Source organism: Cricetulus griseus (assembly GCF_003668045.3).
Source record: "Cricetulus griseus strain 17A/GY chromosome 1 unlocalized genomic scaffold, alternate assembly CriGri-PICRH-1.0 chr1_1, whole genome shotgun sequence".
Classification (NCBI taxonomy): domain Eukaryota; kingdom Metazoa; phylum Chordata; class Mammalia; order Rodentia; family Cricetidae; genus Cricetulus; species Cricetulus griseus.
In genome coordinates this window covers 10,604,285-10,626,958 of record NW_023276807.1, presented here as the reverse complement: position 1 = coordinate 10,626,958, position 22,674 = coordinate 10,604,285, and the positions used below count along the sequence as shown (strand labels likewise).

General features: G+C 46.2%; 1 protein-coding gene across 2 annotated transcripts in view; it reads right to left on the bottom strand.

The window, feature by feature from the left end:
* Positions 1-6,257: 6,257 nt before the first annotated feature.
* Positions 6,258-22,674, bottom strand: part of Cracdl (CRACD like) — a 39,480-nt gene continuing 23,063 nt past the window's right edge. For both annotated transcript variants that reach the window (XM_035453217.1, XM_035453218.1), the window contains exons 7-9: positions 9,064-9,251; positions 7,923-8,067; positions 6,258-7,021 (exon numbers count right to left, since the gene is read on the bottom strand). In XM_035453217.1, the coding sequence (XP_035309108.1) occupies positions 6,882-7,021; positions 7,923-8,067; positions 9,064-9,251 (473 nt within the window). In that variant the 3' untranslated portion in view covers positions 6,258-6,881. The remainder of the gene's footprint in view (positions 7,022-7,922; positions 8,068-9,063; positions 9,252-22,674) is intronic.

Here is a 22,674-nt window from a genome sequence, read left to right as displayed (position 1 = left end):
ATACAATATTCTGCTTCCATGTATATCTGCACACCAGAAGAGGGCACCAGATCTCATAAGGGATGGTTTTGAGCCACCATGTGGTTGCTGGGAATTGAACTCAGGACCTCTAGAAGAGCAGTCAGTGCTCTTAACCTCTGAGCCATCTCTCCAGCCCCTCACCTTGCTTTTTAAGACTGGTTCTCTCTGGCCTGGAACTCACCAGTTCATCTAGGCTGACTTGATCCCAGAGACCCACCTGTCTCCTCTTCAGGGCTGGGATTACACGTGTGTGCGCCACCAGACCTATTTTTTTTTTATGTTAGTTCTGAGGTCAAACTCAAGTCCTCCTGCTTGCACAGTAAGTGGTCTACTGACTGGGCCATCTCCCCAGGCCACTTCTGCTCCAGTCTACACTGGATCCCTTTGCCCAGAGTCAACCTGGGGCCAAAACATCAAATGGGAAATTCTAGAGATTTAAATTGCATGCTGTTTTATGGATGAGTATGATGATACTACTACTACTACTATTATTAATTTGTCCACTCTCTCTACCTCTCACCTCGAAGTCCATTTTTTAAAAATAATTTATTTAACTTTATTTTATGTGCATTGGTGTGAAGGTATCAGATCCCCTGGAACTGGACAGTTGTGAGCTGCCATGTAGGTGCTGGGAATTGAACTCAGGTCCTCTGGAAGAGCAGTCAGTGCTCTTAACCTCTGAGCCATCTCTCCAGCCCCCACCCCCACAGTCCATTTTTAAATAGAATGAGAAATCGTCTCCCAGCATCCTTCACCAGTCTGCTTCTTCCTGCCTTCGATATGAATGATCCCTTAACAGACACGTCTGGTTGTCTGAGGGCAAGCATATAACTTGGTTTGTCATCACAATCAGGTTCTTAGTAGCTGTTTCAATAACCAGGTGGATTATGGTGGCATGACAGCGCTTGTGTACATGAAACCCTTATTTTTACCCAATAAATGTTCCCAGAATGCCAGCAATGCTGGCAATTGAAAGCACTTCCTTCAAGTTAAATGGTCCAGGTTTATCACAGATACACGCATATTGCAGATAACACTCATATTGATACCAGCTCTGGGTAGCAGCTGTCGTTTGGGGGGCGCTTACAATGTATCCCCGGTGCGTAGGGGATAAGGCTGCAAATGGAAGTGAACAGTCAGGTTGATCCACACTCAGGATGGGCAGTATGCCCCACACTTTGAAGAGAGGATTGTTGAAGAATTTGTGGGCATATTTTAAATTCACAGCCTGAAATACTTGCTTGTTATTTTAAGCCACCGCCATAAAAAAAATTTTGTTTTCTCCTAGGCTCCAGTATAAAGAATATCTTCCATTTAGTCTCTCCCTCCACTTTCCACTCCAGACTTATTCAAAGCTGAAGTGCATCTTCTCTAGGGTGTCAGGGGGCTGCATATTTGCTGTGTGCATTTTCATCTCATTGATTTCTCACCTACTAAACAGATACCCTTCCTCCCTCTAGCCTGCACAGGAAGCCTTGGTTATCCTCAAGCTGGCAGCTGACAAAGCTGGAGCAGCAGCCACGACTCTCAGCTTACTGGAAGCTAGCTAAAGCAGGGAGATCTTCAGGGCTGTTGACAGTCAGTCTGATACCAGGGCTGTTTTGAGAAATGTGACAACTCAGATAGATGGAGTCCAGGCTGGCCATGCTGGGAAACACAGATCTTGTTGTTGGTGCTATTCAGCATTAATCAAAGGACAGGCTTGAATGGAGTTGAGAAAGTTCCATCCATCACGACTCCTGTCAGTGAGACGATGCCATTTGTTTGGGAGAAGCTCTCTGTTAGTTACTTGGAGTGGCATATGTGTGTAGATGAACTGATGCACTTGAGATAACCAAGGGAGATTTGTCCTGCTGTGGGTGGCTAGAGCTATGGGACCGGGAAGATAAAGAAAGCCAGAAAGATGGCTCAGAGGTTAAGAGCACTGGCTGCTCTTCCAGAGGACCTGAGTTCAATTCCCAGCAACCACATGGTGGCTCCCAACCATCTATAATGAGATCTGGCATACATGCAGACAGAATACTGTGTATATAATAAATCTTAAAAAAAAGAAAAAGAAGAAAGCTGTGTCTCCTCACACCCAGAAAACCACCATGCTCACAAACGCCCTCATGTTTAATGGGCGCCATCCAGACAAAGGCTATCAAGTGTGGGGCTGGGTGCACTCCTGTAATCCCAGTGGTAGGGAGCAGAGACAGGGGGATCCTGAAGCTTGCTGGCTAAGCAGGCTAACCAATCAGATCCAGGCATTAAAGGGGGGGGGAAGGGACAGAGAAGTGATGAAGACACACACTCCATGTTGATGGAGATGAACGTGTGTTCACAGCCCCCCCCCCCCGCCCCCAGCCACACACACTTAGACACACAGGAATGTCATGTGTACATGGAATTCTGCAGACTGCTGAAGGAGCCACTTTTGCGGTAAGACAGCAACAATCCCTCAAAAATGCAGGCTTCCCAAGTGCAGAGCAGAGTGGGGAGAAGAATGCCCAAGAATTGTGGTGACAGCTTTGTGTTTCCCTAGCATGAAATCTGCAGGTATCTACATGAATTCTACTTTGCTCTTTAAGGGAGAAAGGGACCACAGACTCAGTGAATGAGCTGTGGGATGTTAGAGCTGTATACACCCTGCTAACACCCTATCCATTCCTTCTCACCATGAAGCTTGGTTGGCACCAAGGTAAAGAAAACAGGTCAGCAGCCGAGCAAGCAGGGGACACTTTGATCAGACTGTCAGTCACTACACTGGGCTGGCTGTCCATTGCATGCCAACTGGACCAGAACATGGGGCATCCATTTCCAGGAACAAGAGCTTTCCAAGATGTGAGTATTTCATCCTTGCCCAAACCCATGGGGAGTTTGGGATGCTTCCAAAAGACCAGCCTCACGATTGATTTTTCTCCTCTCTCCTCTAAGTTCATTTCTACTTACACATAAATCCCTTTGTATGTTCCTTCTAACACACAAACAAAACTGTGAGTCACACAACTCTGTTTTCATTCACAGAGAAGCTCTTGAAAGTTAGTTCTAGCCGATGCACCAATAGGCTACTTCATCTGAGCCTCTCCCCAGCAGCACCCTGAAAGGGGCTCCATCAAGGTCACCCTTCTGGGTGCCCAGAACCAGCTCTTGTTCTCCTTGCTGAAAGTCATCTAGCAGATCTCAGCCTCACCCCCTTCCCAACACTCTTCTGTTTCCTCTCTCTGCTCAGCTTTTCTTTCTTGCTCCAAAGGCAAATTGGATATATCTGCTTTCCCTGGACCCCTAGAGTCAGGGCACCCCTAGTTCAGTCCTGGCAGCAACCCCTCTTCCTCTTCCAGACCTGAATTTCTGTTTCAAACTGAGATCTCCCAAATCTATAACTCCATCTGTGGACATGATGTATTTATTTGGTGACTTAATGGGAGGTCATTTAAGATGTCCTCTTTTCTGTGGATTTCACTTTCGAGCTCTGTTTCTGTAAATGATTTCCCCACTCAACGAAGAACTCCAGCCAAGAATTTAGGCACCAACCCTTACTTATATTCTTTTCTTCTCATATCCCATCAAACACACCCACTTAGACCATTACCTTAGCCCAGGCCACCAGGATCAGCTATATAATTAGACTACCTCATCAGCCACCCCTACTCCAACCTCAAGTGTCCACTTGGCTACAGCCAACCTGTATTTTAGGCTCATCATTGTCCTTACAAGTACTTTCCTTTGATTTTTGAATATTTAATGTCTAGTCACTGTATCCATTTCCCATAAAAACAAAAACAAAAACAAACGGGTGTGCCACAAAAACAGAGTTTTCATGGGGCTGAACTCCACTGTCGAGACCCTTATAGGGAGCTTTCATGGAAGTTACAAACATTACACATTGTTCAAGTGTGCGGGCACTTTAAAAAATGACTAAATTAAAGCCCCCAAAAGCCAACACTGTCTCTCATTCTTATAAAGGAGTTAACAAATGAGGGCAAAGGTGGTCACCAAGGAGACAGCATGAGGTACATACTTGTTCCTAAGACAGGAGCTCTCAAGGTCAAGTTCAGTATGCTCTCACATTGTCTTTGAGGACAAGGTTCACTCCTGTACTACTGCATTTTAAAAACAGGAATGTTAGCATTGGGGACTTAGCTCAGTGGTATAGTGCTTGCCTAGCAACACAAGGGTTTAGGCCTCAGCTCTGAAAAGCAAAAACAAAGACAGGAGTGATGATTCACAGTGTGGTTTAAAAATGTAGGCCCTCAATGGCCTTAGCTTCAATGTGCCTCAGTCTCCTCATCTGCAAAGCGGAAATAAGTACTCACCCCAAGGACTGAAGAGATGGTTGTTAAAAATGTGTCTAACATACTTCAAGCATTGCCCAGTCTTCTCAGGAGAATTAAGGCTGGTGATTCCTCCAAGGTTTTCCCCATCTTTGTTGCCACTCCAGACTTCTAGATAATCGTCGTTGAGCCTTGGCTCTTCTAGCAGAGTAGAAGACGCCAATCCCCACACAGAAGGTGGTGGTTATGGGCTGTCATCATCCCACCATGTGGTGATATCTTGTTTATACTCTAAGAAATAAAGCTTGTCTGAAGACCGGAGGGCAGAGCTAGCCATAGAGGTCTAGAGGTCTGTACAGACAGATAGGAAGTGAGATGGTCGGGCAGAGAGAGGAGGATAGGAGGGAGGAGACAGGTACTTACTGTCTTTTTTCAGTCTGAGGATTTCGTAGAGGTGAGAAGGTGAGAGCTCCAGTGGCTGGCTGCTCTGCTTCTCTGATCTTTCAGCTTTTACCCCCTATTATCTGACTTTGGGCTTTTATTATTAAGACCTATTAGAAGTCGTGTTACACCACCTACTGAATTTACCTGTGGCCCTAAAAACCTACAACCTTTGGGTTGCCCCACCCTGAAACACAGGGAATGGTAAGCCCTACTTAATCAACACTGAACTGCTCCACCTTGATGCTAAAGTGAGACCACTGCCTCCAAAGGGTTCCTCTGAAATGATCCGCTGGTCACAGAAATGATGGTTTAGGGTAAGCACAAACAAATTCATTTGTCTCTAGCTAAAACTATTAATGCCGAAACTTTAGAGTCCTTGTGTAGACACAGTCATTGTAGAATTTGGGTTTTATGTTCTCTACGAGAATGTCATTGATGAATCAATTTGGCTGGGGGGAAAAACTGTCCCAAGACTTTTTTCAACAGAGGCAGATGCAATAAAATTGTGTAGTACTAACAGCTAGAAAAATAATTTTCAAGAGGCTAGAAAATAGACTAAAAATGGCATCCCTTAGGACACATAAAATCAAATTACAATACAATATATTGTGATGTTGGACTGATTTTGAGTCTAGCTGAACTAACTCTCATGGAGACTGGCCTTTGGAGAAGAACAAACTGGAATTATTTTAAAGAACAATTATATTGAAACCCCAAGATCCTGAAGTTTTGTTCCAGTCCAATTTCACCACATTCTGCCTATCTGTCTCTTGTACCAGTGATCCAGTTGCCAACAGGAATATACAGGTTGGATAAGTGGAATGCAATAAAGGATTGACTGTGACCTGGTTAGATTTATTTACTTATTATTTTATTTTATGTCAACTTGACATAAACCAAGGTCATCTGGGAAGAAGAAACTTCAACTGAGAAAATACCTCATTAGATAGCACATCATCAAGTCTGCAAGGGCATTTCTTGGATAATGACTGATGTGGGGGGGTCCAGCTCACTTCCAGCAGTGTCATCCCAGTGGTTCTGGGTTGTACAAGAAAGCAGGCTGAGCAAGCCATGAGCAACAAGCAGTCCCCATGGCTTCTGTTTCAATATCTGCTCCGAGCTCCAGCCATGTCTTCCCTGAGTGGACTGTGATCTGGGATGTGCAAGCCAAAATAAACCTTTCCTCTCCAAGTTGCTTTTGGTTATGTTGTTTATCACAGCAACAGAAAGCAAACTAAGACAGCCTTTAAGAATTTTATATTCTTAACAATGTTGTGATTGATACATAGAGAAAATGAGGGGGAAAAAGCCTACATACTCTTCTTTCTTCCTAAAAAGAATACCAATGTTCTGTTAGAACAATGAAAACAAACAAACCACCCCCACCACCACCACCACCACCAAGGCTCAAACACCCAATCCAGCCAGGATTTTCAGTGAGGTGTGAAGGAAAGCCTTTAACTCAGTATCAGGATGTTCCCCGTGAGCAGAAATAACATTTACACACAAAGCAGAAGCATGTTTGAAACCTTTTATTAAACAGGCAATGCATTGTGCAATGGTTCAGGACACAGATGCCTAGTGGAAAAGTTTAAAAATTATTTTTGGAATCAGTCTATGAATTGACAAACCCTGCCACGTGCCATCCTCCCCTTCTCAAGGGTGGATATCTTCAGGAAACTGTTTTGTTATGTAGCTGCTCTTGTAAATGGCATCCCTGCTTTACCATAAACATCATGCCTATTAGTAAACACAAAAGATGACAATGGTCCACGCAAGACAGTGGCCAGAGGCACTGGCTGATGACAAGTGACAAAGCAGACCTGGGACTCCTAAGAAGTTCTGGTTCTGTTCTTAAAGGACACCCAGCATGTGCACTCCTCATTTCCACTTGCTGGAAGGGGGATTCTGAAGGGTCACATTGATACCTCAGCACAGGAAGGAGCTTTTACAGGGTTCCTCTTACTGCAACCCCTCTGTCCCAGGACTGAGGCTGCCTCGTCTTCTTTGTTCTGCCTGGTTCCTCTCTCTTCCCCGAACACATCATCATTCGTTGACAAAAATCAATCTTAAGTTTCACAGTCTGTTTGCCATGATTTATTGGCAGTTTAAACTAAGTAGCCAGTCAATGCGGTGGACATCCTTCATCGGCAGGCTGCCGATCTATTTTATGATCTGGGGCATGTCGCTCCAAGCTTGAGATTTCTTTCTGGCAAGCTCCATCCAGGATGGCTGATCTGTACTTGCATAGCTGGCTCTCTTCAGCTGATGCAACTCCTTCTCTGTCATCGCTGCAGCCTGAGCTGCTGGTAAAGAGACAAAACAAACAAAAGCAGGAGACAGGAGTGTGGATTTTCACTAAGCCTCTTGAATAGTTTTAAATACATGTTACAGTCTCTGCTGTGTTTCGGAATACACAATCCATTAATATGTAAATGTGTGAAGACTCAAGCACCAGGTATGGTGTGTATATGATTGAAAGAGCATGGGAGCAGGCTTAGATGGTTCTAGAGGCAAAATGGGTTGAAATGTGCTGGGTCTGACCACAGAACCCTAGAGGTAGGCTGCCCATTGGACCAAGCCTAATACCTTCACAATCACACATTAAAAGACAGCTTGGGAAGTTAGGTTCTTGTGTCTTTACAATGCAAAATAAATAAAATTTAGAAAATACTGGGGTGTTATTGGGTGGTACAGTATTTGATTAGTGTGCACAATATCCTGGGCTCAATGTCCAGCAGCATTAAAAGAGAAAACTGACACATGCTACCGCAGTGAGCTCGGAATCGCATTCAAAAACAGCAGAGAAAAGAGCCCATATTTTATGCTTTCATGTTCCCAAAAAGGCAAATCTTACAGAGACATAAATAGGTTAGTGCTTACCTACAACCAGGGAAGGGAATATGACAAATGGGCATGAGTGTCTTTCCAGTGTGAGGGAATGTTCTATTCTTGGATTGCCACCAGGGCGGCAGGACTCTACAAATATACATAGGCTCACTGTAAGATACATCCGCTGAAATGTACATTTAAAATGGGTGAGTTTTATGATGTGTGAATTTCATCTCAATAAAAGCTGCATTAAAAAAAAAAAGGCCCAGCTCAACATGGCAAAAAACGATTCAACAAAACAAATTCCCAACTGCAGGAATAATTTGATTATAATGACAGCAAAGTGTTTGCAAATTCATGCCAATCTCATACCCAAGTTCTGATGGGACAGTGAGATTCCTCTCTGTAGTCCCTCCTTGGGGCTCAGCTTTGACCCCTGCCTCTGGGTCACAGCAGGCTTCACAGGGGTCATCAGGAAAGATTTGCTTCGGACAAAGTCACCCTGCTTCACAGAGTCCTATGGAGACACAGAATGACACACATGCTGTCCAGCTCTACAGACTCAGAGGGGTAAACACCCAGAGTGGCTTGGCAACAAGAAGTCTCTCTCAAGATGAATCATGCTGCTGGCACTTTCTGGGCTCCGGGCACCAGCTCACCAATGTCACCCATCAAAATTCCAGAGCTCTGACTTGTGCCAGCCCCTTCCTGCCCACATTTGCATGGTGGCTTCTTCCTTGCACCTACAACATAGCCTCAGCCCCAGATGGTGGACAGCAAGGATTCACTGTGAAAGCCAAATGGCTTCAGTTTGGAAATCCTTTTGTGGCTTTGTGACACATGGTAAATGGCACAAGTTGAAATGGGCTAACCGTTCCTTCTTGAATTTCCCTGCCCCTGCACTACATAGAGGTCTCCAGCCGTGGCTACAACCAAGGATGCATTAGCATGAAGGGAAACAGGTCCTACCACAGCAGGCTCCCACTTATAGTGCTGCTTAGTAGAGGGCTACAATAGCTAAGGCACAGCACACTCCTAAGCACAGTTGTTTGGGTTGATGAAAGCTGTTTTCAGCTGAATACATAATGCAACTCTGGGCTTTAGCTGTGCAGCCCCAGGTGAGGAATCAGGGAACCCAGCAGGCAGCAGCAGGAACGGGGTTCATTTATCACTGCACAATGAGCTGAGATGGATCTGGTGACAGTGTCACCGTGTCTCTAAGGGGAGACGTTGTTTTAACTCTCTTCAATTTTTTCCAGAGGCTGAGCTGCGTTGCCTAGGAGGCCAGAGCACAGAACTGTCTCCACTGCCTTCTTAACAGCCCACACAGGCAGACTGTTCTTCTATGGGGGCTAGAAGCTGACATAGTGACTTGGCCTCACTAGTCCCCAAGTTCGCATCAGCGGTCACCATAGGCATTGGCTCTGTGATGCCCATGTAGGATCTCTGTGATCACCACAGTGCCTGCCCCCACCCACCCTGCCAACAGCCCCACCCCGAATTCCACAGAAACAGTGTTTTCTCTCAGCACCTGGGTTTGCTTTCCAGTTTCTGTCTTCAGGATCCGTGGCCCAGGCTTGTCTTCCTGGTTGACAGGAAGGTCTGGGGCCCCTCTTCGCTTCTGCCGGGCCATGGTGATCCAGGGTGGGGTGGGTTGCCCATCAGCCCCAGGACCTGTAGCAGCAGGAGGCTGACCCTTTTCTGTGATAAAGGCAACAAGGAAGCAAGGTTAGTTAGACACTCCCCCTTTCCTTCAGTCTCATCTCCATCTTCTTTCCCACGTAAGGAGTACTGTATTGCCTTGGCCCAGGGGGCAAGGGGAGGTGGGGTTGAGGAGTGGAGTCTAGGAGAGACCCCACTTTCCCTAACCCCCTGAGCCAAAGCATCTCTGATGACATTTTTTCTCTTCTTCAGCAGACTTTTGTTTTTTCTAAAGATGCATCAAAGAGATTATCTCCTCTGGTCTGAGCCACAATATATTATAATATATATAGTGACTGCCACCTCAACATTCATTTTAAAACTAATTTCTACCAGGGCAATCTGTCTAGAAGGAGATAGATAGAATGTATGACAGTCCTCATTTGGGACCAGCCATGCTCCCTATCCCTGATTTACTCAAGGTGGTAAACACAACAGTGTCCTAACAATGCTCCCTTTGTGGGATGGATGCCATGTCTAAAATCATTTCAAGCTTCATTCCTTACCCAGAGGCCGGCCCGTCATTAGCTGACACAGAAAGTGCGAGGTGCCTGAATGTTTAGCAGACTGTATTTCTCTCCTGTTCTCTACAAAATACTTAGAGGCTCTCTCTGGTGTCTTCTTTTTTCTCAAAGGGTCCTCTTTGCTCTCTCATCACTTCTTTACCCTTCGTGACCAGGGGTTCTCTCAAGTGTCTCACCCCTCACCCCTCACCAGCCCCATCCCACTGTGTGCTGCACAGAGAGAGGCAGCTGCCTCACTTGGAAATAGATGAAAATTTCTCACTGGATTTGAACTTAATTCTCTCGGCTGACACAACCAGAAGAACTCGCCATTCCAGTTTTAAATCAGATGCAGAGAAGAAACTTGTTCAGGACCAGGGCAGCCTCAGCCAGCAGCAGATCTAGTATGTCCGTGGACGGTCTCCCTAGCACTCTGGTCACCTCTTACTCAAAGGAACAAGTTCTGGCAAATTCTTTATGCCATACACACGAATAATTTCATTTGAGCTAAAAGATTTTTAAATTTCGGGCTAAAACTTTTAAACTGAGCATAAAGGGGGCTGGGAGGATAAGTGGTTAACATCACTGGCTGCTCTTCCAGAGGACCCACATGTGACTCACAACCATCTGGAACTCCAGGGTTTATGTCATATGTCACCCTCGTTGGCCTCTACAGGCATACACATGGTGCACAGACAAACAGGGAGCAAAACCCTTGTACACATAAAGAAAAAAAAAATTAAAAGAAATGAGCAGAAAAGTTACGTGGAATAGCCCGTAAGGGGGATTGGTATAAGAAGAGACCATTGAAGGAAGCTGGGACTCTGGGGCTGGATCAAGGATGGGGCCTACTGGACCAGACCCAAGGCTGACACCTCAGTGGGCCTGTGACAACTCATTCTCTTTCCCCAGTCTTTGCACGGAAACTATAGTCTTTTACACAAAGCAGCCACATAAAGCTTGGTGGGAATTAATGTTTTCTTTCCTTGTATCAGGAGTATGCTGATAGGATCCCATTCCAACACAGAGGGCTTGCCCCCTGAGCTGCCTGTCTGTAGGGTGGCAATGTTTCCAACTGCACTGGTATGTGCCTGTGTGTCTACACATGCTGACCCACAGCAGTAGGTGAACCCTGCAGTGGTGCCAGGATGAGACAGGGACCCATATGGGCAGCTCCACTAAACACTGACTGGAGCAAGTGGCCAAGATCTCTCATCAACCATTTCTTTCCTTCATGGTTTCTATATTTCCCCCAACTTGGCACTTCCCACAATGCCAAGCCTCACAGATGTTGCATCTCTGTCACAAGTAAGTATGGGCAGAGCTGGTGACAGTCATTCTGCTCTGTAACACAGGCCTGAGTGACCTCCATGACCCCCACTCTCTGCACTTGACAGCCACATTGGAGGCAGGTGTTCTGGGTCTGTGTTCTACCCCAGCTGGGGAGGGCGAGAGAGGGGAATGAAGAAACAGACTGTGGGCAGCATACAGAAGACTTCAGGAGCCAAAGAGCTTGTGACAGCTTAAGGCATGAACTCTCAGGGTCAAGGTTGCAACATCAAATGTCTTCTGGGATTAAATCTATTCAGAAGGTCAACCCCAAGATAATATAGATGTGGTGTCAGTTCAAGTAAAACCAGAGGCAAACACTCCTTTATCTTTCTGCCTCAATGGACAGAAGACCTTAATTTCTCGGGGATTTGGTTAAAGTTCTCTGACACCTCAGCTCCTCCTCCCGGAATGACAAGGGCTTTAGGTTGTCAGGTACACCTAGGTCTGCAACCAGGGGCAGAGGCAGGCATTTCTCTGACAGAGAACCAGAAACCACATATTGGGATTTGTGCGATCCCTTTGCTGAGGGTCTGGGAGAGGCTGACTCCCCATGTACAGCTGCCAGGGAAGAGAGCAATCTAGTCTGACTTAGAACAAACCTAGACTAACACTTCCAGCCAGCAAAGTACTACAGCTGTGGGGAGCCAGAGAGCTCCATAGCTCACCCCAAACAACTCCACCGACCGACCGTATGGGAAAACAACATCATTCTGTTATTAAGGATGGGATTCCTTCAAAGGAGCAGTTGATATATTGGTTCTTTTTTGCAAAATTCCTTCCTCCTCATTAACATACTCTTCCCTCAAGATCTATGTGGGAAGATGTGTGTAAAGCACTAATCCTCAGGACAGCCTGTCCTAGGGCTGGGTTTAAGGCTTGGGCAGACAAACCCCTTGAAAGTGGGTGTCAATGCAGGTGTAAAAATTCCACCAGACGATCTACTAGCTACACCTCCTAGATGCTTGTAAAGAGTCAATGAAGTAATCTCCCCCCCCCACCCAGCACAGGGCCTGCCACCTGTCAGCTGTTCTCTTTCCCAATGTGTGCTGAAGGGCACTGGCTGCTGCCATTGTTATTTTGTTGTTTCTGATAAATAAATGTAAACAACCATTTTGTCGATTTCTGTTTCCTAATCTCTTTTGAAAGGTGGGGAAACTAAGGCAGTGGGCTTATTTATGGACCCAGTATCTCCTAACATTGTGGCTGAGCTACCTGTTATTTAGAAGATTTACAATGAGTCTCTTCCCCAAATCCTAACCACTGAACCATTCCTGGGTTGTTTGTCCAACAGATGGCAAACACTATCCACCACTTTGAGTCACTCCTTTTTCTTAGTTTTGGTGCCTATTAAAATTCAAACTTAAGATACTGCTTTTTGTTTTGGTTTGTGTTTTGTTTTTCCAGAAAGAATCCTAGAAGTGACCAGCTTTTTTGGGGGGGGAGAGTGAGACTCAAATGGTGGGCCACACCCCACATGACACCTGGCACAAAGCTAAGCCTGGATGCTTATAGCTGTCAAGAACACAGCTGTGGGTGGGAAAGCAATGAGCTGGAGGACATGAACTCCAGTGACCCCCTGCTTCTTTGGCTGAGAAAATAAAGCAGATGTTCTGTTCCAAGCAAACTTGAAACAGGATGCTGTCTTCACTTCTTAAAAATTTGGTGTAAGCTGCCCTCCTTGAAGCAACAATCTGCATATGTACATATTCCGTGGGTGCGTGTGTCCATGAGTGCATACAAGTTTGTGTGTGTGTGATATGCATAAATTCCCATGTATAAAGGCCAGGGGTTGACATCAAGTGTCTTCTTAAGTCCCTATTGTTTGAGATAGGATCACTCACCTAACCTGGAGCTCACTGATATGGCTGGACTGGCTGGCCAGGAAGCCCCAGAGTCCTCAACCCCCAATACTGGGTTAATAGGCAAATGGGTATTGGAGATTCAGTTCAAGTCCCCATGCTTGTAAGGCAAATATTTTAACTGACTGAAGTCATCTTTCCAGGCCCGAACTGTCATTGTAAAAATGTCTATCTACAGCTCATCCCCCGGTTTTAAAAGTGTCTCCTGCAGGAAGAGGCCTGTGTTTCTCTCTAAGACCTCTGATCTAAAGTGAATGTATTATCAAACAGGTCTCTCAAGTGGTTGAAGCCGGAACTGGGGATCTCTGTGCTTCAGTAAACTCCACTCAGTCCTGTCTGCTGGCTTTTTAGGTCCCCAGCTACAGTCCTGAATTACATGATGGGCATGGAAATGACAATCAGATACTAAGGGGACCTCTAGGGACGACATGGACCTTGTGTCCTGGGAATAGACAAAGTTTATATTAAGTCCTGTATGAAGGACTTCAGCTCTTCTTTTTTTTTTTTTTTTTTTTTTTTTTTTTTTTTTTTTTTTTTTTTTGGGTTTTTCGAGACAGGGTTTCTCTGTGGCTTTGGAGGGTGTCCTGGAACTGTGCCTTGAAATATCACATAGGAGAGTATGTGCTTACAAAGGTACTCCAGGCATGAGTCATAGTGCTGTTAGCTGAGAGGTCAAAGCTAATAGATTGAGGATACATATAAATACAGTGTCTTTGAACAGAAACTATAACAAGATTATGTACTGACAGGCTGATTCTGAGACTGGGCACTCACAGAAATCTCACCTTGTATTTTCCCTAACTTTGAAAGTCACTGCTCTGAGCCGTGCGGTGGTGGCACTCACCTTTGATCCTAGCACTTGAGAGGCAGAGGCAGGCAGATCTCTTTGAGTTCAAGGCCAGCCTGGTCTACAGAGTGAGTTCCAGGATAGCCAGGGCTGTTACACAGAGAAACTTTGTCTTGAAAAAAAAACCATAAAAAAAAAGAAAAAAGAAAAAGAAATTCACTGCTTCACTGAAAACCATTATGAATTTTTCTTTACCTATATTCTCCTTCAATAAAAAGGATAAACAAGGGGATTGGAGAGATGGCTCAGGAGGTAAACTGCCTACCATGCAAGCATGGAGACCTGAGTTCAAAACCGTAGTACCAACATCAAAAAGCCAGACAAGGTGGCATGCACTTATAATCCTAATGCTGGGCAGGCAGAGATAGGATGACCCCTGGAGCTTAGACCATATAGTCTTGCCCAATTGGTCAGGTCCAGGTTCAGTGAGACCTACACTCAAAAAATAAGATGGAGATCAACTAAGGAAGATACCCACAGGCTCATTCACACATGTACATACACAAGAACACAAACACCAGCATATGACACATAAGCACACAAAAGTAAATAAAAAATAGAAAAAACAAGTATAAGATCACCGGGACTCACCAGGTGCCAGACACTAGTCAAGAAGAGGAGTCTAGCTTCCTGCCCACACAGAAAGACAAGGTAGGCCTTTGCCTCAGAGCTGTTTCCACAATGCAATGAGGAAGGGCAGAAAGGGACACTGAAGGAAGTCCCCTCTCTCACTTGGCAGCTCCTTCCCATTCTCTGTGCCCCGCCCACAGCCTCCAGGGGTGCACCCTGGGGTCTAGCTTCATCGCCTTTCTGATGGCCATTTGTCTTCTCTACTCCCAAGGATCAGGGTGATACCCATCACAGGCAAGGCCACAAGGACCTCACTGTCCTCACCCTATGACTTCCTCTCAGGTCCCGAGGCACCGGCAGGAGCTCCTGGCTTGACTCTGCTTCCTCAGCCTCAGGCCTCTTGCGGTTTTAATTTCCACCCACAACCCAGAAACTCACCTTTGTCTGACCTACACAGCTTCTCTCTCAGCCTTCAAACCCACAAGATGGGAAGAAAAAAAGCTCTTCAGGATGGTGAGATGGCTCAGTAGGTAAAGGCACTGGCTGCCAATCCTGAAGACTCCCACTTTGACACTCCCACCCCCACCCAGGACATAGATGCTGGAAAGAAAGGACCATATCCCAAAAGTTGTCCTCTGACCTCCACCCAAGCGCCATGAGACATCTGCCTGTAAGTATATACACACATATTAAATAACTAAAATGGAATGCGTTCTAAAACATCACTCTAAACCGTCCTGTTTATATTCCCGGATGGTGAGCGCTGGTGAAGACCCAGCTGGTTCTTCACCCTTTGGATCACAGTCAACCCCTATAAAGAACAACACCGCACTCCTGCAGCAGCACCAGGCGCACGGTCAGGCTGCAGTACACAGGAGGAATTCCTATTTTCACAACCAGGGGCCTCGTTTCTGGTTTATGAACAATAGTTTGTTGGGTTTCAAATCTCTCCTGCCCAGAGATAAAAATGTGTGGAGAAGGCATTTGCAAAATAACAAGTGACTGACATCTGAGTGAAGTGTGTGGAGTGGGGCCAGGAGTCTGGTCATAGGCATATTTACTGGGGGCACCTGAAGGCAGAGAGCAGTCTGTCAGGCTCTTTTCCTCGCTCAGGCATAACCAGCTACTTAATGCTTGGCCAGGCAAGGTGAGCAGACACCCCAAACTGGCCCAGCCCGACAGCTACACCTCACAATGGAGCCCCTGGGGATCCAAGGAGAGTTGTTAATGGAGTTGCTAAAGTACAATTGTAAAAACAATGCCAAAGTACATTGTTTTTCTCAACTGCCACTAATTGTGCAATTAAAACTAGTCTCTCCACAACCAGAGCCCAGCTCTCAGACCAGAGCCTGAAGGTCTCTACCACCTGCCTCAGATAGAACTAGGATCTTGCAAGATCACAGGGTGTGGGGACAGTTATTTGGCAATAACTCTGAGCTGCAGCGGAATAGTAAGAAGAAGAAAACTATTGTATTGTATGACACCTTCTCCATCCAACCGAAAAGACACACAAGTGACTTCCGTGAGATTCCTTGCCCTGCCCCCCTCCTGAGAACAACTGAGAACACCTGGAACTCCATGGGAACGACCTCTAGTAGCCAAGAAGGAATAAGTAACCACTTGCAGGGATGGCCCTTCTCTGTGGAGTCAAGATCTTTCTATTACACAACTGGGCCCTCGCTCACCAAGCCCTAGCAGGTAGGTAAGGCCTCTCCACCAAAAAGATGGTAAGAACTGACTTCTACTGTACTCTGCTTTTCAGAGCAGTGGCCTTCTGTCACTATAGCAAAGGACCTGTCAGAACCAACTTAAACAGAGGAAGTATTTATTTTGGCTTCACAGTGTCAGGGTTTCAGTCCACTTGGCCCTGCTGCTTTTGGCCTTTGGTGGCAAAAGACATGACAGGAGAAGCCTGTTTCAGAAGAGGCTTCATGGGAACCAGGAAGCAACACAGGGACAGGAAGGGACCATGGCCCCAGTATTCACTTCAAAGTTTCACCAACAGTGACCTAATCTCCTTCCTCTTGGCCTGACTGCCAAAGGTTCCTCCGCCTTCCAGACGGCTCACTAGCTGGGACCAAGTCTTCAACGCATGACACATGGGCCTTTGAGGGATATTGAAGATCCAAACTCTAGCAGGTATGGTATTCCTAAGGACCTTCACAACTCTCTTCAGGATTTATTTTCCAGACCCTGAGGTTCATGGAATAAAGTGACTTACCCAGGATCACTTGCCCAGGAGGACTGGTTTGAAATGTCAGCATGTCATGACTCACAGTCACCTGAGGGGTGTGTGTGTGTGTGTGTGTGTGTGTGTGTGTGTGTGTGTGTGTGTGTGTGTGTGTGTGTGTGTGTGTGTGTGTGTGTGTGTGTGTGTGTGTGTGTGTGCCTCAGTTGAGGTGGGCAAGTCTGTGTGGGACTGTCTTATTGGCCTTAATGGATGTGGGAAGACCCACCCCAAATGTGGTGGCACCTTCTGGTAGCAGCCCAGAAGGACACAGGAGGAGGAGAAGGAGGAGGAGGCCTCCCTTTACTCGACAGTATAGAAACCCTTTTTTTTTTTTTTTTTTTTTTTTTTTTTCTGGGCTTCCAACATGAACTGAGGACAAGATGGTTTCTTGGAACCTTCCAGACCTTCAGTGCCAGATTGTAGATGGACCAACTACTGGTTGATCATGGCCTGTCTGGTGTGAGGCAGCCATTGCTGGGCTATCCAACTGTTGCTGCACCCAGCCTCAAGGTTCTTAGCCTTCCAAGTGTGCTGCTGCTGTTGGTGGACTATTCTGACCATATGGTGTAAACCAATTTAGTAAACCCTACATCCCTCTAGAGAACCCTAATACCTATGGCTGTTGTGTAACAAAGCTGTGAACACAGCCATTCTGACTCCCGATCTTCACGTTCAGAGTCACATGCCCTAAGGAGTGTGGTCTCATAAATTTCTAGTCCACCCACTTCTTCCCCAGGGAACTTTCACTTTGCGTGACTAAGATAGAGCCACTCAACCTGGGCTCTCTATCATCTTTGAAGCTGGCAATTCTATGCCATGAATAGGCTGTGCCCTGGCAAACATTCACTATCTTCCTCCCTCACTCCACCCTCTTTTTGACACTCAATTTTGTCTCTAAAGATGGCCAAATGTCCACAGAAGACAAAACTGCCCAAGTTGAAATCAGAACACACAGCTCCTGACCTGAGTCAAGATGAGCTTCCGGGTCCCTGAAGGCAAGGTGTCTGAGGTGGGGCCAGGTTCCTTTCTCAATGGCTGCAGGTCCAGAAGGAGTGGGCAGGAGAATAAGAGAGTTCTTTGTTGACACCTGCCACTGTCATACTGGGCTTGTCCTATGCTTGCCAGATGTCCAGAAGGACTCTGGAAAATTCCTGTCAACTTTTAGGCCTCTTGGGTTTCAGCTGCTCTCCAGAGTTCTCTTGTCCTATTGGTAACTCATCAAAGAGGGCTTTGAGGACATAGGAAGATCACAGGGAAGCCTTATCTACCAAATGGCTATAAGTGGCTAGAACTGGCCACCCATCCGCCAAGATACTCAGCTGCAGGGAACACATGCCCGGCTTCCCATGAAGTTTCATAGTATCTCCTAGGAGACTCAAGAGTATGTGAGGTGTCCTCTCCTGTCCCAGTCCCTGCACTGGGGAATCACAGAGCTGTGGCTGTGCTTGTTATAGAAGTCCTACAAAGTCCCACAATCCATACCTCTCAGAGTAGGTGGATAAGTACATCCTGAATGGCTAGATTCTGTGCACACTGCCATTCTCCATCTGTGGATTGGCACCTTGGTCTGAGCCAGGATGAAGAATCCTCACCATGGTGTGTTCTATGCCACTGAGACGAGGAAACTGGCACTTCCTTGGGGAAATAGCTATGTACTGTGAAATGGTGCCACATGTCATGGGTAAGATGCCTTTGCTGTCCTGTCTTCCCCAAACCCATGTTAGCAACAACCTCATTTTACACACTAAGAAATCCACTCAAGGGTTTGGGAAACTCAACTGACTCTGGAAAGCAACCTTCTAGATCCAATTTGCTCAGGTCAGGTTAATGTGTGCTTCACACAGCAAAGGTGTGTGAGACTGTGAGAGCCTGGGACCTGAGGGGAGGCAAATGATTTAGAATGCAGAAGTGTTGTCTCTGGCCCTAATTGAAAAAGCCTTGAGTGCCTGACCCAGGAATTAAAACTCTACTCCACATGGGCTGGGGAGGCATGGAGAGTTTTTCAAGAGGAACAGTCCATGGTTAGACGCGGGAAGAGAACTGGAGGGGAATCAGGTTAATGAAGGGGAGTTCCGTCCTGGGGGTCTAGCGTGTAGTGGGAGAGTACCTGCCCTGGATTCAGTTCCCAGTGCTGGGAAAGACAACGTGAGTGTTGATGCGGGCATGAGGGAAAGTAGCAGCACTTCCTGTTGATATGGTTCAAACTCATTGATCAAGTTTCAACATGACTGGCGTTTCTCTCCCTTCAGGCCAGGTAGGGGTGGGGCACAGATAACTAACCTCACCCAATATCCAGGAGGTGGTGGGTGTGGTGAACCATCTCCACTATGCTGAAGACCAGTGCGGTCTTCATGGAAGACAGTCTGGAGTCACCCAGAGAACAGTGAAGAGGAGCCCACTTTGGGAGTCTGTCCTGGAGAGCGCACAGTGTGATTCAGAAGTGAAATTGGCTGGTGACCACAATATAGTTACTGTCTTAGGGTCTCTGTTGCTGTTATAAAACCAAAAGCAACTTGGAGAGGGAAGGGTTTATTTCAGCTTACATTTCTACATCACAGTCGTCATCAAAGGAATCAGGGAAAGAACTCAAGGCAGGAGCTGACGCAGAGGACAAGGAGGGGTGCTGCTTACTGGCTTGCTCCCCATGGCTTACTCAGCCTGCTTGCATGTATTATCCAGGACCACAAGCCCAGGGGTGGCACCAGCAACAGTGAGTTGAGGCCTCCCATATCAGTCATCAGTTGGGAAAATTCATCGGACTTGCCCAGTCTGGTGGGGGCATTTTCCCAATTGAGGTTTCTTCTTCTAAAATGACTCCAGCTTGTGTCAAGATGACATAAAACTAGCCACAACAGTGACCAAGGGGGAAAAAAAGACTCAAAACAAGCTCAATGCCCTTCGTCAGGTGGTATACACATAGTAGGCAGTACTTAAAATGACGGGGTCAAGCCACTCTAGCTGACCATAAAAGATGCCCTTGCTTTATTGTGGACTTCAAATATCAAATGGCAAGCCAATATGAATAGCATGTTTTTATGAAAAAAATCATTTATGCATTTATCTTAGTATGTTATAGCCACAACTACAGTGTGTGTGGGAATAGGCCCAGGTCTCTTAGTGATGTCTCTTTCTGTAGGATGGGATTAGATGACATTTAGAAAGGGGAAGAAAGGAGGCTTTGTGTTTTGAATGTTTAAAAGTTATTTCAAACTTTACACACAATGACATTCTCCCTTTTTGTTACGTTCTGAGCTTTTAACACATGCTTAGGTTCTGAAAATTGTCAGGATGTAGACTAGAGTTAATACTCTAAAGAATTCACTGTCCTATCCCTTCGGCTACCTCCAGTACCACCTGATCTGTCTTCTTCCCGATTTCATTGTCTAATGCAAGGAGCATGTGGGAGGGGTTGAAGAGCCAGGGGGCTTTCAAAGACAAAGACTGGGGGAACTCTATCTGAACTCTTCCTCCACATAAAATGCCCCATTTCTGAGAGTCACAGGCATGGAGGAGCACAGGAAAAGCTGGGAAGCAGGCCAGAGGGCTAACACTCTCTCAGGAAATGACTGAGGAGGGAAGGATAAGACTAAAAAGGAAGTGTGAGCAGAGATGGTTTTCCTTAAAAAAAAAAAAAAAAAAATCATCAAGATATCTGTGGAGATTCTTCCAAAAGAATCAAAGTAGGCCCAGAAGCTTGGTTCCAGGGCTTTGTGCATGCAAGGTGGTGCTGCTAGTTTTTTGTCAATTTGACAGATGCTAGTGTCATCTGGGAAGGGGGAACCTCAGTTGAGAAAATGCCTCCATCAGATTGGCCTGCAGGCATGTCTCTGTGGGCATGTCCTTGACTGATATGGGAGGAGTCAGCCCACTGTGGGCGGTACCAACTCTGGGGAGATGGTCTCAGGAGGTATAAGAAAGGGAGCTGAACATGAGTCTGGAAGCAAGCCAAAGAGCAGCTTTTCTTCATGGCCTCTGCTTCAGTTCCCACCTTCCAGTTCCTATGCTTGAGTTCCTACCTTGGCTTCCTTTAATGATGGACTGTGATCAGGGCGTGTAAGCTCAATAAATCCTTTCCTCTACAAGTTAGTTTTGGTTACAGTGTTTTAGCACAACAATAAGGAGCAAATTAAAGCACAAGATAATCTCCATCCCTTAAAAACATTCCTTTGAGGCAGGGTATTGCCAGATTGTAGTGGCAGGCCTCCAACTTGCCCTTGGCCTGCCTCTGCCTCCCAGTAGCTACAATTACAAGCATGTGCCAATATACCAGGCTCACAGCAAACTTTTTTTGTGTTTTAGAATTTTTCTAAACAAGACACTACCACCTTTTAAAAATTATTCCTACCCTGTGTGTAAAGCTGTTTCTTGACCTGTAATTTGGACTTTGAGATGGATTGGTCCAACAGGACACGAAGGACGGTGTCTTGGAAAATGAACAATCTGCCTAACCCTAGGCCATTTTCCCCTTATAGCAGATCAGCAAATTGTGGCTCAGGTCTATAAACAGGCCTACTCTGCGTTGAGGAGCACACAGTAGCACTACGCTCATGTAACCACTTCATGGTAGCCTCCTGATGCCCAGCCTTTTGGCAAACTGGGCTCCTGTATTTATTACAGTATTTCTTGTGCCTCCTGCCCTCATCCCACTGCTGAAAGGTTTAATCTTTGCTTCAAAGGGAACACGGGGTGTGGAAGGGCAGGGCAAGCATCAGTGCTGGGGACAAAGCATCTGGAAGACACTGCCGTTTAGAACCGGGCACCTGGGACACTCAACAGCCTCACTTGGTGCACAACTGGGAGGAGGGTGGGGCCGGAGCCACCTCTCTGTGAACTCTGGACTAAGACCCTGCCACCACAAGGGAGTAAATAGAAAGACTTAAGTATCTGTAGGAAACAGATGAACACTGCCATTAAATCTTTCATTATCTATATGTCTTATATGAATTAAACTGCTTCCAGCTGCTACAGTTTGGAAAATGAGGATGAGTGTAGAAGTCATACTAACGAATAGAGCCACAAACAGAACCTTGTGTGGGGACTGTTTCACAGGTGAGGCTCAACCACACAAACCTGAGATTCTGCTCTGGTCTGTCTGAAGCAGCCCGCAGACCCCAAGGTGGGGTCGAGGAGAATGGAACTAGGTAGCACTCTAGTCTGGACACTTGTCTTTCATACCACACCTTCTGGGAGGATGGGTTCCTAACAGAATTTCTATTCTGTTCCCTTTTCAGGAAAATACAAACCATTCCCTGTGCCCAGCAGAGGAACCCAAAGGCATTCACTTTAGAGATTAGTTGCTATTTCTATGGATTAGAATATGCCAATGTGCACAGAAGGGCAAGATAACTCTTCCTTAAGCACGGTCCTCACTAAATGAAGACAGTTTCACCTTTCTGTAAAGTCAGAGCAATGCACAAAACACAAGGTTCTTTGTGCACCGTCCCAGGCCCATTATTTATTTATTTAGGAGACTGGATCTCACTATTTAGGTCAACCCTGCTTCCTACTCATAATCCGCCTGCCCCTGCCTATCCTGCACATTTTATAGTGCTGAAGAGGTCATATGTAATTAAGGGGCCAAATGTCGCCCCTGAAGATTCTCCCCTTTCAGCTCTAGCTGTGACCCCGAGTTCTACTCATTCACTAGGCCCTTGAGAGACATTTCCAGTCCCGGACCATGGAAGCAGATGGTGGTGACATCAAACTTTCACCTACAAAGCAATTCTCCTTGCTATTAAAACAGATTTCTGAATTGCTCTACAGCCGCCTCAATAACCCACCGAAAATGTGCAGAGCGGATCAACAGCCAAGACCTAAGCCTCCCCTCAAACTCTCTGTTGACGGATGTAGTGGCAAGAAAAGTTCATGACTGAGCCATGAGGCTCAGGGACCAAGAAAGTTACCCCGCCCCCACCCCCACCCCAAGGTGCTGGGATCCCCCAGCATCCTCTGGGAACTCAAAGTGCCTTGGACACTCCATGTTTCCTTAACTTCTTACGTGGACACAGAAATCATCAGTTAATCTTTGAACCTGGATTGATGATATTTCCTTGAGATCATTTTTCCTCTGTCTGCATCTGCC